The 12708-nt window shown below is 51.9% G+C and overlaps 1 protein-coding gene across 1 annotated transcript; it reads left to right on the forward strand.

Moving 5' to 3' along the window:
• The first annotated feature begins 2163 nt into the window (after window positions 1-2163).
• Window positions 2164-12251, forward strand: E2F1 (E2F transcription factor 1). The gene is made up of 7 exons (XM_054573433.1): window positions 2164-2661; window positions 7951-8041; window positions 8421-8640; window positions 10267-10419; window positions 11209-11323; window positions 11418-11643; window positions 11747-12251. The coding sequence occupies exons 1-7, from the start codon at window positions 2164-2166 to the stop codon at window positions 11992-11994; spliced, it is 1551 nt and encodes a 516-aa protein (XP_054429408.1). The 3' UTR covers window positions 11995-12251.
• The last annotated feature ends 457 nt before the right edge of the window (window positions 12252-12708 follow it).

Here is a 12708-nt window from a genome sequence, read left to right on the forward strand (position 1 = left end):
TAGGTAAGCTCATGTCCTCTGGGCCTCAGTTCCCTCATCATAAAATGGGCCAATAAAAACTATTCCATCGCCAGCAACCAGTACAATGCTTGACACATGACAGGTGATCAGTAAGTTTGTTGAATTACTGTTGGACATGAGACAGCTTTATAAAGTGAATATTATTATCATTGAGACATTTTGGGAAGATGTGAAGAAAGACAACTTCATCTGGAATGGGAATGTTGCTGGATTCTCTCACCCTCTGTCAGGTTCTAGTTTGTGGGTTATTTTTTGGTTTTGGTTTTGCTTTTTCTTAATAGGACATTATTCTAATGGTAGCTTCTCTTGCTGGGGAGGAAAAAGGGGGCATGCTGACCCCATAGCTGGGAATCCAGTGTAGGCCAGATTCTATCACAGGCAGGCTTCACAGGTCCCTACCCCGAGTGGGCCTCAATTTTCTCATCTGTATAGCCTGTATAGAGGCTGCATAGTCTCTATGGACTGTTCTCATGCTGACACAGTCTAAGATTTGCAATGAATAATTTCACAAACTGCTTAGGAAACTCCTACTGTTTTCCTAAACCACTTCGTAGTTTACAAAACACTTTCAGATCCCGTATGCCTTTCATCCTCATGGCAAGCCTGGAAGGGCCAGAGCAATTTGCCCATCTTACAGATGGGAGGTGTCCTCAAAGGACTGTAATCTGAGACTGCACCACACATTTTGGATTGACAGGTATACCAGTTTATTCTCACATGCAATCGTGCATAAAAATCACTTGGGGGCGGGATTGTTTGTGCAAATGTGGATTCCTAAGTATTTAGAGATTCTACATTGGCAGGGGCTGGGATGGACCCAAAGTAATCAAGTGCCTAGGTGATACTGAAGCCAAGGGCCTAAGGACTACTCTTGGAGAACCAGGGCCTCCTGTTGCTTTCTAGACAGCCTCTAGCGTCAGCGTGTTTCCCTTCGTAACTCCTCTCAGCATCTGCTCTGAGCTGTGCTCACACCAGTGTTGGGAGGAATCTGGTAGGGGAGGCAGATGGAAAAACAGTGTGTGATCAGTGCTGGAACAGAGGCAACATCAGACAATGGAAGAAGTAACTCTGGAAGGCTCTCTGGAGGAAGTGATGTTTATACTGAGCCTAGGGATTTTATTTTATTTTTTTAATTCCTCTCTCCCTCACTCCCTTCCCAAGGGATTTGATTCTTGTTTGTCTTTTAAGTTGTTATTTTTTTTCTTTTTGTGGGGCATCCCCACCAGATGGCAGGCAAGTTCATAGAAATTATCAAGTCTTTCCTATCTCTACCCTCAGTGCTGGCACAGAGGAAAGAACGATATTGGTCAAATCGGCTGATGTGAGCAATGAAAATGGCTGATGGAGAGGTCCCAGGGCCTCTGAATTAAATGCGTTTTCATGTTCAGCATCTTCACCTCCTTCCTTTGTGAGAACTGACATGGAGTTGGATTAATGGTGTAAGTTCCTCATTATATTGTAAACATTTGTTATTTCTGATTCCCCCCATCCCTTTATCATTAGACTAAGCTCCTTAAGGTCTGAACTGAGAGTGGGGCACAATGTACGCTCTCAGAACGTTTGTTGAATGAATGAGTGAGTCATGAGTTCAATCAGCTGTGCATTGGCTATTGAAGATAAAAGGGGTCTGGCAGGAAAACCCCAAGCTGTATTAGGATAGACATCCTCCGCGTTTTCTGGTACCCATCTTCTGCTTGGACTCTGGGTGAGAGGGATAGGGTGGGTGCAGGATTTTAAACGGCATTCGTGGGCCAAGGAGGGGGCATGTGCGTGGGGCTTAGGAGGTGGGCCTGAGAACCAAGAAAAGAGGAGGGGCAGTTCTAGAGATCTGGGCTGGAAGCACTGGGGCTACAGGTGTATGTGGGGGTGTCTAGGGTTCAATGGGGTTTGCTGGCGGTGAGATGTACAAACTGGACGTTCCGACCTTAAGGCCCCCGCCTAGAGGGATAGATATCGTGAGAGGTGTCGAAGCTCCAGCGGGCCACCACGCCTCGGGGACGCCCCGGCTGGGGGCGGGGATTTGCGAACGCGCCTGGCACCGCCCTGACAAAGCCTGCGCGCGGCTGGTTCCGCGATTGGCCGTGCCTCCTCCCACCGTCGCCCCTTTCCGCCCTCCGCTGCCGGTCCGGCGAACTGCAGCCAATGGGCGCCGTCGCCGTCGCCGCCGTCACTGCCTGGGCAGCCAATGGTGGCAGCTCTCGGCGGCTCGTGGCTCTTTCGCGGCAAAAAGGATTTGGCGCGCAAAAGTGGCCGGGACTTTGCAGGCAGCGGCGGCCGGGGGCGGAGCGGGATCCGGAGTGGGATCGAGCCCTCGCCGCGGCCTGCTGCCATGGGCCCGCGCCGCCGCCGCCGCCTGCCACCCGGGCCGCGTGGGCCGTGAGCGCCATGGCCGTGGCCCCCGCGGGCGGCCCATGCGCGCCGGCGCTGGAGGCCCTGCTCGGGGCCGGCGCGCTGCGGCTGCTTGACTCCTCGCAGATCGTCATCATCTCCACGGCGCAGGAGGCCAGCGCCCCACCGGCTCCTGCCGGCCCCTCCGTGCCTGCAGCGGGCCCCCGCGACCCTGACTTGCTGCTCTTCGCCACGCCGCAGGCACCCCGGCCCACACCCAGTGCGCCGCGCCCCGCTCTCGGCCGCCCGCCGGTACGGACACCAGGGACACTGGGCCGAGTGTGCTTCCTGGACCCCCCGCGCGGACCCTGGCGGGGTGCGGTTTTGGGCCCAGAGGCAGCGACGGGGGTTGCGGGGTGGGAGGGTGGGGGTGGGCTGAGGCGCCGGGACTGGGTTGGGCCTCCGAGCCCCGCCCCAGAGTTCGGGGTGACCTCGGGCCAGTCCCTGTTTGCTCCCCTGTGCTGTGGGTCTCAGCTTCCTCACTGGAGCCGGTCAGACTAAGTAATAATAATGGCCCACGTGTATTCAACTGGCGCTGCCTGCATGCCAGGCCTCTGGCCGACTTCAAGCCAGCTGAAACTCACAGCCAGGGCTGTGAGCTCGTTGTTGTCACTGTGGCCATCTAAACTGAGGCCCAGAGAGGGGAAGTGACTTGCTCTGGGTCACACGGCTGCAAGTGTTGGGAATGGGATTTGAACTGAGGCCTGCTGGCTTCAGACCAGGACTTATGACTGGGTAGTGGGCATGGCTGCTTGGGGAGGTGAAGGAGGGCATCCTGGGGCCAGACTGTTGAAGAGCCATTGAGGAAACCCTCCTTCCTGCCTTGGTGCTAGACTGCCAGGTGCAGGCCTGGGCCTCTGGGGCTCTGGGGACAGGCCTGGCTGGGAGGCCTTCTCTGCAGGGCGAGGTGGCTGGGCCAGCTGCTGATTCTCCTCCTTCTGCCTGTCCTTCCATCTGCTACCCTCCACCCTCCCAGGCTCTGGTTGCCATGGAACCTCATTAATCAGGCAAGCAGACCCCTGGGCCCCTTGGAAGTCCGGGGTGGGCTGGGCCTGTGGGAGCTGGAGAGGAAGGAGGCTCTCAGTGTCAGGAGAGAGTAAACATCCCAAGAAGATGTCTTGATAAAGTGCTCCCTGAGCAACAGGAGGCTCAAATCAGTTCCGATTGGGGGCCCAAGAAGAGATGGCTGAATTGCATGGGGGGAAGGGAGTGGAGGCCTGGAGCTTGGACCTGTGGGCTGCAGGACAGGGCGTGGAGACCAGTTTGACTGGCGCAGCCTGTGGGTGAAGGTGGGGCACAGACTGGCAGGCAGGGACTACTTGCCAGGCAGAATAGGGTCTCAGCAGGGGGCTTGGAGCAAGTGGGAGGGATGAGGCAAGGCCCCGGGCAAGGAGGTGGAAGCTGCTCAACTGCATGGAGGCCCAGGTGGCAGCTGGTCCCTGAGGCATCCCCTAACCCCCTTGGCCCTGTGCCCAGTGCTGCCTTCCTTCCGGAATCACCGAGATGCTAATAATAATAGTAGCACCATTGTTTTGAGACGGTTTTGTTTGTCAGGCTCTGTGCCAAGCACTCTACCCAGTTAACTCATTTAACTCTCTCAACAACCTTCCCCTTTTACAGAGGGGGAAGCTGAGGCTGAGAGATGTTGGGACCTTCCCTAGTCATTCAGCTAATGAATGGTAAGGCCAGTCCAAATTTCCTGAGTGGTTAAGCTAACCACTGGGTGCCTTGCCTCCTGGAGATGCTAATAGAGATTGAAGGAAGCCCAGGGGCCCTTCCTCTTAATGAGTGAGGGTTTGGGGGCAGGTATATCTGGGGCAGGTACTCTGGCTTGTCTCCTGTAAACCCAAGTGGCTTGTGCCTGCTAGTACCAGCTCGGGGCCTAGAAAATAACTTTACCATTTAGCTTACTTGACAAGGACTCAACAGGTTCAGGGACTGGGCCAATGAAACATGCCTTCTGGTCCGCCCCTAGTGGTGCCCAGGGTAGCCTCAGTGGGCCTGAGCATTCCACTCATTCAACAGTTGTTGAGTTAGTGAGGCCTCTGCCCTCACAGTGCTTAGGGCCAGTAGGCATTTTCTGCTTGTGGGCAGGAGTGGGGGCTGGCAGTGGGCCCAGCTTTTCCCCACCAACACTCCCCAACTCATATTTGTGGGTTGCCGCTGGCCATATGATCTGTGGCCTCCACCGACCCACTGCATTGGTGTTTTTTGGGGGACAGTTCTTGAAACAAGCTACAGGCTCAGCTTCTGCATCCGGGAGCATCCATCGGGTACCTCCTGCATACAGGGCTCTGCAGTTCAGCCCTTTCTCCTGGCCCTTCCTTTGTACCTCAGCCTGTTGTCATGGCTTAAAGAAAAACCACACTAAATAAACTATAATACACATTACCTTTAGAAAAAGATTTAAGAGACTAAAAAGTTGAAGGGGCCAGGATCCCAGCTCTATCCATTTTTCTTTCTGTTTTCCTAAGCCTATATTTATTTTTAGGTGGTTAGGATAGCTTTCTAAAATTTTAAAAATTGTAGTTTTTATTTCCATAATCAAACAGTGCACCATCCGCACTTTACAGATAAGGTAACAATCCCCCATGGCCCTGCCCTCATACATAGGCTACCCCTGAAATGCATTCTGTAATAATAGAAACTAAAACAAGGAAAAAAGGTTTCAGGGTTTTTTTTTTTAAATCCAAGAAGGGACTATATACATGCATTGTTCTACAACTGTGTTTTTCTTGTCAGTGGCTTTGAGATGATTCCATGTTGCCTGGCCTTGGTCTTTCACAGTTGTGTGGCATCTGGAGCCTGGGGGAACCATAGTGTCTGTAGCCTCCTCTCAGGGATGGGTATTTGAGCCGCCCAGATTTTTTCACCAGTGTTCTGTGCTTTTCAGGGCTCCTGTGCCAGGACCTCTGGAGAGTATTGGCAGAAATGGGCATCCATCTGCTTGAGCCCTTGTTGCGTGGCATTGACCTGCCTTCAGGGTCGACAAGGGCCTGGAGAACAGGGAGAAGGCAAGGGGATGCGCTTGTCAGGAGCCTGCTAGGGTTCAGGCCATAGGGGAAAGGCTAGAGAGGGCGGACATTCTGGTTGGCTTTTAGGGGTCTGACTTCCGGGCTAGGTTTAGGGAGGCAAGGACCTGTGGAGGATATTAATGTGGGCTCTGCCGGCCCATTCAGGTCCAGATCCTGCCTCCACCTCTCACTCTTGTGTGGCCTCTGAGGTGCAGGTGCCTCATGAAGTGGGGGTCATGATAGCAGCTGCTGCAAGGTCTGGCTGGAGGTGTGGTAAGTGTGGGTGCAGCAGTCAATGGGTTGGCCAAAAAGTCCGTATGGGTTTTTGTTGTTGTTGTTGTTTTCCATAAAATAAATAGAAGACATTTTTCATTTTCATGAATAACTTGATTTGGATAGTTCGAGTATGTCAGCTATCTCCTGCGTGGTATAATGTTGATTGTTCTCAGTTAATATCTCAATTTGATTGCTGTCAGCTTCAGCTGGTCTACCCGACTGTGGAGCATCATCCAGCGAGAAATCTCCAGCACGAAACTTTGCAAACCACTTTTGACATGTTCAATTAGTCACAGCATCTTCTCCATACACTGCACAAATCTTTTCTTTTTATTTGCATTTCAGTTGCGTTTTTACCTTTCTTGAAATAATAAAGCATAATATGCCGAAAATGTTGCGTATTTTCTTCCATCTTCAGTATTTAAATGGCTACACAAAAATTCACCAACTCTGTTTTTTCTTTAATGCATACTGATATGACGTCTGTCACAATACAATCTAACGAAGTTGTTTCAAATGAAGTAAAAGACAACCAAGCGCTACTAGAGCCATCATATGGAAAAAACCAAACGGACTTTTTGACCACCCCAGTACTTAGCAGCGTTCAGTGCACAGAAAGCACCCAGCAAGTGTTACCTCTTCTACCCCTGGGACACCTGAGGGAATCCATGAATGTGTGTGAGAGGACGTACCTGGTTCTGTCAGCATGTGGGGAGGTTCATTCAGCAAACATTTGTTAATGCCCAGGCCATGTATACAGACAGTATTTAGACCCAATGCCTTCCTCTGAGGGGCTCCCTTTCTTGGCAAGACAAACATACCTGCAGAAATTTGTAGCGAGAGACAATATGGGAAAAGGTTGGATTCAGGGCAGTTCAGGGGGTGGGGGGAAGGCACAGTCTCTATTGCATTGTCAGACATAAGGCGCCTGCCCACAGGAGTGAAAGAAGTAGGTGTGAAGAGTAGGAAGGGAGGAGTCAGGCAACCTGGGAGAGAACCAGCATGGGCTAAGGCTTGTGAAGAACAGGTTTGTGAAAAACCTCTCAGCAGAGGTTCATGTGAAGTGACTGCTGAGGATACTAAGGTAGAGGGGCAGGTGGAGGTGGGGAGACCAGTGGGAAGATGCCTGAAAGGTTCAGATGGGAGGTGGTAGTGGCTCCGGTGATGGGGTTTCTGGGCAAGTAGACGCGATAAGGTCGGCGGCAGGGCTGAGTGAGGTTCTACCTTGGGAAACCCTGTGGAAGAGGGAGGGGAGGTACGCCTGGTTTTGGATGTGTTTGAGATGCCTGTGAGACAGGGCAATCTCCATCCTTCCATGTGTGTGTAAGTAAATCAGGGACACCTGGCTTTGCTGCTTCCTGGCTGTATGACCTTGGGCCTTGGTTGCTTTTTCTGTAAAGTGGTGTCAAATACTATACTTTGAAGGATCATTTCTGTAGTTCGTAAAATTAGGCCAGTCTTGTATTGCTTAGTTCATAGGATGGAATGAGCTAGTCTATGCAAAGCTCATGGTGAGTGCTAGCTGTTGCCATGTTCTCAGAAGCCAGAGAGAGCTGGTGACATGCCCGGGGGTCCTGTATCCAAATGGCTTAAAACATCACATAGTTTCTGCGGGTCAGAAATTCAGAGGAGACTTAGCTGGGTGCTTCTTGCTTAGGGTGCCTACTTAGGTTGCATCTAAAATGTTGGACTCGGCTACTGTCGTCAGAAGGCAGGACTAGGGTTGGGGACTTTGTTTCTAAGCTCACCCATGTTGTTGGGAAGAGGCCTCAGTCCTTGCCACTTGGTCCTGTCCTTAGGGCTGCTTGGGGACCTGCATGACACAGCAGCTGCCCGAGTGGTCCAAAATAGCAAGGAGGAAGCTCCAGTGGGTCTTGGATCCAGTCTCAGAAGAGACAGTGTGTCACTTCTGTTGTGCTCAGTTCATTAGAAGTAAGCTACCAGATCTGGCCCATGTTTAAGGGGAAGGCTCCATCTTTTGAAAGAAGTATCAAAAAATTGACAGGCATATTTTAAAACCACCACAAGCCCCCGGGTAGGTAGAGGTAGAGCTATGACTTGCACAAGTCTTCTGCCTTGCAGTTGAGTGATCCATCCTGTATGGTAGGGTTGTGTCCCTTAGGGGTCTCGCCTCACACACATGGGCATCCTAGGAGAAAAACTGAGGCAGGGTGTCCCAGGAGCCTCAGCTAGGTCTCTGGTGGCCTCACTCTCTTGGTTGCTGAGTATCCTCCCATTGTTTTCGCCACAGGTGAAGCGGAGGCTGGACCTGGAAACTGACCATCAGTACCTGGCGGAGAGCAGCGGGCCAACCCGGGGGAGAGGCCGTCATCCAGGAAAAGGTACCCGCAGAGCTCAGGCTAGAGCAGTCTCCCTGATTGGGCCCAGGTTGGGGGTGTGGACAGGCAAACGTGCTTCTAAACTGTGCTCTGGTCTCAGGCCTGGGCCTGAGCCAGGCCTCGGGGGGTCCCAAAGGGCAGCTGGAGTGGCTGCCTGGCGTGGCTTCCCCAGGCCCCGGGGGTGGGGAGTTCCCCGGCCGGAAGAGAAATGCTGTGGTTGGCAGGCAGCAGCCACAGGGCCTCCTTGGGTGGCCTCACCAAGGGAAGAAGCCATCTGCCCACCCCGCCCCCCATCCTCCTGCCCTGCATTGCCAGGGGGGCTAGCCTAACTGGGGGCAGGGGTGGTATGGAGGGAGCCTGCCCTACCTGTCTCCTCCCCCAGGTGTGAAATCTCCAGGAGAGAAGTCACGCTATGAGACATCCCTGAATCTGACCACCAAACGCTTCCTGGAGCTGCTGAGCCACTCGGCTGATGGTGTTGTTGACCTAAACTGGGCAGCTGAGGTGCTGAAGGTGCAGAAACGGCGCATCTACGACATCACCAATGTCCTTGAGGGCATCCATCTCATTGCCAAGAAGTCCAAGAACCATATCCAATGGCTGTAGGTACCCGCCAAACAGGAGGGCGGGCAGAGGCCCGGGCCAGGTCAACCTGGAGGAGCTGACAGCAGGACCCACTGTGGCGCTGCATCCTCATCTTGTAACTGGGGAAACCGAGGCTTAAAGAGGAGAGGTGTCTTTCCTGAGGTGACAGATGCAGGAAAGGACACACATCTTATATCCAGCTCAGTGCAGCTTTGCTCATTTCTTCACCTGGGTACCACCGTCCGGATCAGGATAAAGAGCATTTTCAGCACCCTAGAAAGTCTCCTTGTGTCTTTCCCAGTTGTTGCCCACCGATCATACCACCAGGTGACCACTATTCTGGCTTCTGTTGCCAGAAATGAGATTGTCTAACACAGATGTTTCTATTTATTTATTTTTAAAGATCTTATTTATTTTTAGAGAGGAGAAGGGAGGGAGGAAGAGAGGGAGAGAAACATTAATGTGTGATTGCCTCTCACACACCCGCTATGGGTACATGGCCCACAACGCAGGCATGTGCCCTGACTGGGAATGGAACAAGCGACCCCTTGGTTTGCAGGCCAGCACCCAATCCACTGAGCCACACCAGCAAGGGAAGGTGGTGTATTCTTGTTAATTCTTGTTTTATTTTTTCCTTCTCACCTCTTTCCCTGGTCTTTCTATTTCCCTGTCCTTGATGCGTTTACCTTTTCTTTTTCAATTACAGTTTGCACTCCGAAGTATTTTGTATCAGTTTCATGTATACATCATAGTGGTTAGACAATCATACTTTATAGTGTTCCCCCCGATATTTCCAGTACCCAGCTGGCACCATGCATAGTTATCACAGTATTACTAATTGTATTCCTTATGCTGTACTTTACATCTCTGTGATTATTTCATTACTTCCAATTTGTACTTCTCAATTCCTTCATCTTTTTCACCGAGTTCCCCAATCCCCTTCCCCTCTGGCAACCATCAGCCTGTTCTCTGTATCAATGGATCTGTTTCTGTTTTGTTTATATTGTTTAGATTCCACATAGTATTTGTGAAATCACATGGTATTTGTCTTTCTCTTACTGACTTACTTCACTTAGCATACTACCCTCTAGGTCCATCCATGCTGTCGCAAATGGTAAGATTTCATTCTTTTTTTGTGGCTGAGTAATAATTGCATTTTATATATGTGTACCACAGCTTTTTTATCCACTTGTCTATTGATGGGCACTTGGGTTGCTTCCATATTTTGGCTATTGTAAATAATGCTACAGTGAACATAGGGGCGCGTATATTCTTTTGAATTACTGTTTTGGATTTCTTCAGATATATCCCTGGAAGTAGAATCACTGGATTATCTGCCTTTTCAGTTTTTGATAGATCGTTCCATTCTGCATCTTTTCTTTCTTTTTACTGGACAGCATCTTAGAACTGCTTTGGTGTCTATATAGCTAAGGCATTGCCATCCTTTTATACAGCTATGTAGTATTTCATGGCATGTCTGTGCCATCACTTACTTATCCAGCTCCCTCTAAGGGACAGGTGGATGTTTACAGAAATTCAGGGCCGATTGTTAAACCCATGCCAGTCAGACTGGGTGCAGAGGGTCAGGGCTCCTGGGCAAAGGGCCCAGGAGCTGTTAACCCTCCCTCGATGTCTCCACACAGAGGCAACCATGCAGCGGTGGGGATTGGTGGGCGGCTTGAAGGACTGACCCAGGACCTCCAGCAACTGCAGGAGAATGAGCAGCAGCTGGACCACCTGATCCATGTCTGTACCACTCAACTTCGGCTGCTCTCTGAGGATGCTGACAGCCAACGATATCCTTGTACTACATGGAGGGCAGGCCTGGCAGGCTGGGCCCTACCCAAGTGAGACTAGAGAGGCTACCCCAGACCTGGGTTCAGGAGAGGGCTCTGGCTGTACATGCAAGTCCTGGCTCAGCAGTCACTCACTGATGTTGAACAAGTTACATAACCTCTCTGAGTCTCATCTGTAAAAGGAGGAAAAAAACCCCAATTGCAAAATTGCTAAATTAAAATGAGAAAAGCTAGTACCAGCAATAACAAACATTTAGTACTGTGATTCAGTACATGGTTGTAGCTTCACAGAGATAGAAGTTTTTATCATTTACAAAAATAGAAACTTTAAAATAAGCCTTTTTTTAAGTGAATACCCAAATTATGTTTATACATTTTTTAAAAGCTTTTATTTATTTATTTTAAGTGAGGGGGGAGAGAGAAACATCAGCTGGTCGCCTCTCGCCTGTGCCCCCACCCAGGGACCTGACCTGCAACCCAGGCATGTGCCCTGACCAGGAATCAAACCAGAGACCTTCTGGTTCACAGGCTGATGCTCAGTCCACTGAGTCACACCAGCTAGGGCTGTTTATAAATTTTGGACAACCACTAAGTGACACCAACATCATGAGTCAGAATAAATTCTCAGCACTGGGCCTTACTGTGGGCAGCCATCATTACCTTGAGATTAGGTGGGTACTAAGTGGAGGATGGGAAGGACAGGAGTAACTAAGCAAGCGTGGGCTCTGTCTTAGCTAAGTGGGTGGCCTCCCAGAGATGAAACATCATATGGCTCTTGACTCCACCAACCCTGGCCTACGTGACTTGCCAGGACCTTCGTAGCATTGCAGACCCTGCAGAGCAGATGGTCATGGTAATCAAGGCCCCTCCTGAGACCCAGCTTCAAGCCGTGGACTCCTCAGAGGTGAGGCACGGGACCCTAGGCCCAACCAAGATAGGCTGGGCTGGGATGGTGGTCAGCAGAGTCTCACTTTCCCCTTCCTGCTACCTCTACCCAGACCTTTCAGATCTCCCTTAAGAGCAAACAAGGCCCCATCGATGTTTTCCTGTGCCCTGAGGAGAGTGCAGGCGGGATCAGCCCTGGGAAGACCCTGTCCCAGGGGGCAGCTTCTGGGGAGGAGGACAGTGTGGCTGATCCTACCACCACAGTGCCACCGCCATCATCATCTCCCCCCTCAACCCCCGACACGGATCCCAGCAGGTCCCTGCTCAGCCTGGAGCAAGGTAAGTGAAGGGTGAGTGGGTGAAAGGTGGGTGGGCGGCATCGCAGTCCCTCTGCCCTCCCTGCTGGGCATCCCCGGCCTGTGATGCTCCCCCATCTCCCCAGAATCTCTGCTTTCCCGGATGGGCGGCCTGCGGGCCCCCATGGACGAGGACCACCTGTCCCCGCTGGTGGCGGCCGACTCACTCCTGGAGCATGTGCGGGAAGACTTCTCCAACCTCCTCCCTGAGGAGTTCATCAGCCTGTCTCCCCCCCACGGGGCCCTCGACTACCACTTTGGCCTTGAGGAGGGCGAGGGCATCAGAGACCTCTTTGACTGTGACTTTGGGGACATCACCCCCCTGGATTTCTGATGGGGCCTACAGAGACCGGGGCCCCCTGAGATGCCTACCCTGCTTCTGCAGTCCTGGAGCCCCCTGCCCCTGGCCATCCTCCTAGCCTGATTGGAAATGTTTAATTTATACCCCTCTCCCTTATCTCCAGAAGCTTTTAGCTCTGGAGTCTGGCTACTGCCAAGAGGCTGAGCAAGCCAGGAAGGGGAGGATTCTGTTTGTGGTGTGTATGTGCATGCACCCAGCACCCAATGTGTGTATGCACAGGGGGAGTGGTGCGTAAGCATGTGTGTGTGCATGAACCGGGGAATGAAGGTGAACACATCTGTGTGTGCACTGAAAACACGCCCCAGTGTGTCCACATGTGTGTGCATGAGTCCATGTGTGCGTGTGGTGGGGGCTCTAACTGCACTTTTGGTCTCCTTGCTCCAGGGGCCCCACAAGGCCCAGGGGGGCCACCTGCCCCCAGAATCCTGCATGCGGACCAGGCCACGTGGTGAGGCCTTGGCTTGCTGTTTGCAGGACTGCGAGAGCACTTCTGTTGTCTTAAAGGTTTTTCTGATTGAAGCTTTAATGGAGCGTTATTTATTTATCAAGGCCTCTTTGGCAAGCCTGGGGCACCAGCAAAGGGTAGGAGGGATGTGAGGCTGATGTCCTAACTTCCTATACCCCTGAGTGAGGGCAGGGGTCTCTGAATGGTTCTTTGCCCCACTCTGAAGGAGCTGAGGCCTGAGC

The sequence above is a fragment of the Pteronotus mesoamericanus genome, unplaced genomic scaffold (genome assembly GCF_021234165.1).
Source record: "Pteronotus mesoamericanus isolate MK-2021 breed Mesoamerican mustached bat unplaced genomic scaffold, CSHL_Meso_final contig_25, whole genome shotgun sequence".
Classification (NCBI taxonomy): domain Eukaryota; kingdom Metazoa; phylum Chordata; class Mammalia; order Chiroptera; family Mormoopidae; genus Pteronotus; species Pteronotus mesoamericanus.

Bases quoted from the DNA above. Each gene is read 5' to 3' on its own strand.
- E2F1 (XM_054573433.1), top strand. From the start codon at position 2,164: ATGGGCGCCGTCGCCGTCGCCGCCGTCACTGCCTGGGCAGCCAATGGT. The intron at 8,042-8,420 runs GTACCCGCAGAG...CTCCTCCCCCAG, and splicing joins AGGCCGTCATCCAGGAAAAG to GTGTGAAATCTCCAGGAGAG. The intron at 10,420-11,208 runs ATATCCTTGTAC...GACTCCACCAAC, and splicing joins GAGGATGCTGACAGCCAACG to CCTGGCCTACGTGACTTGCC.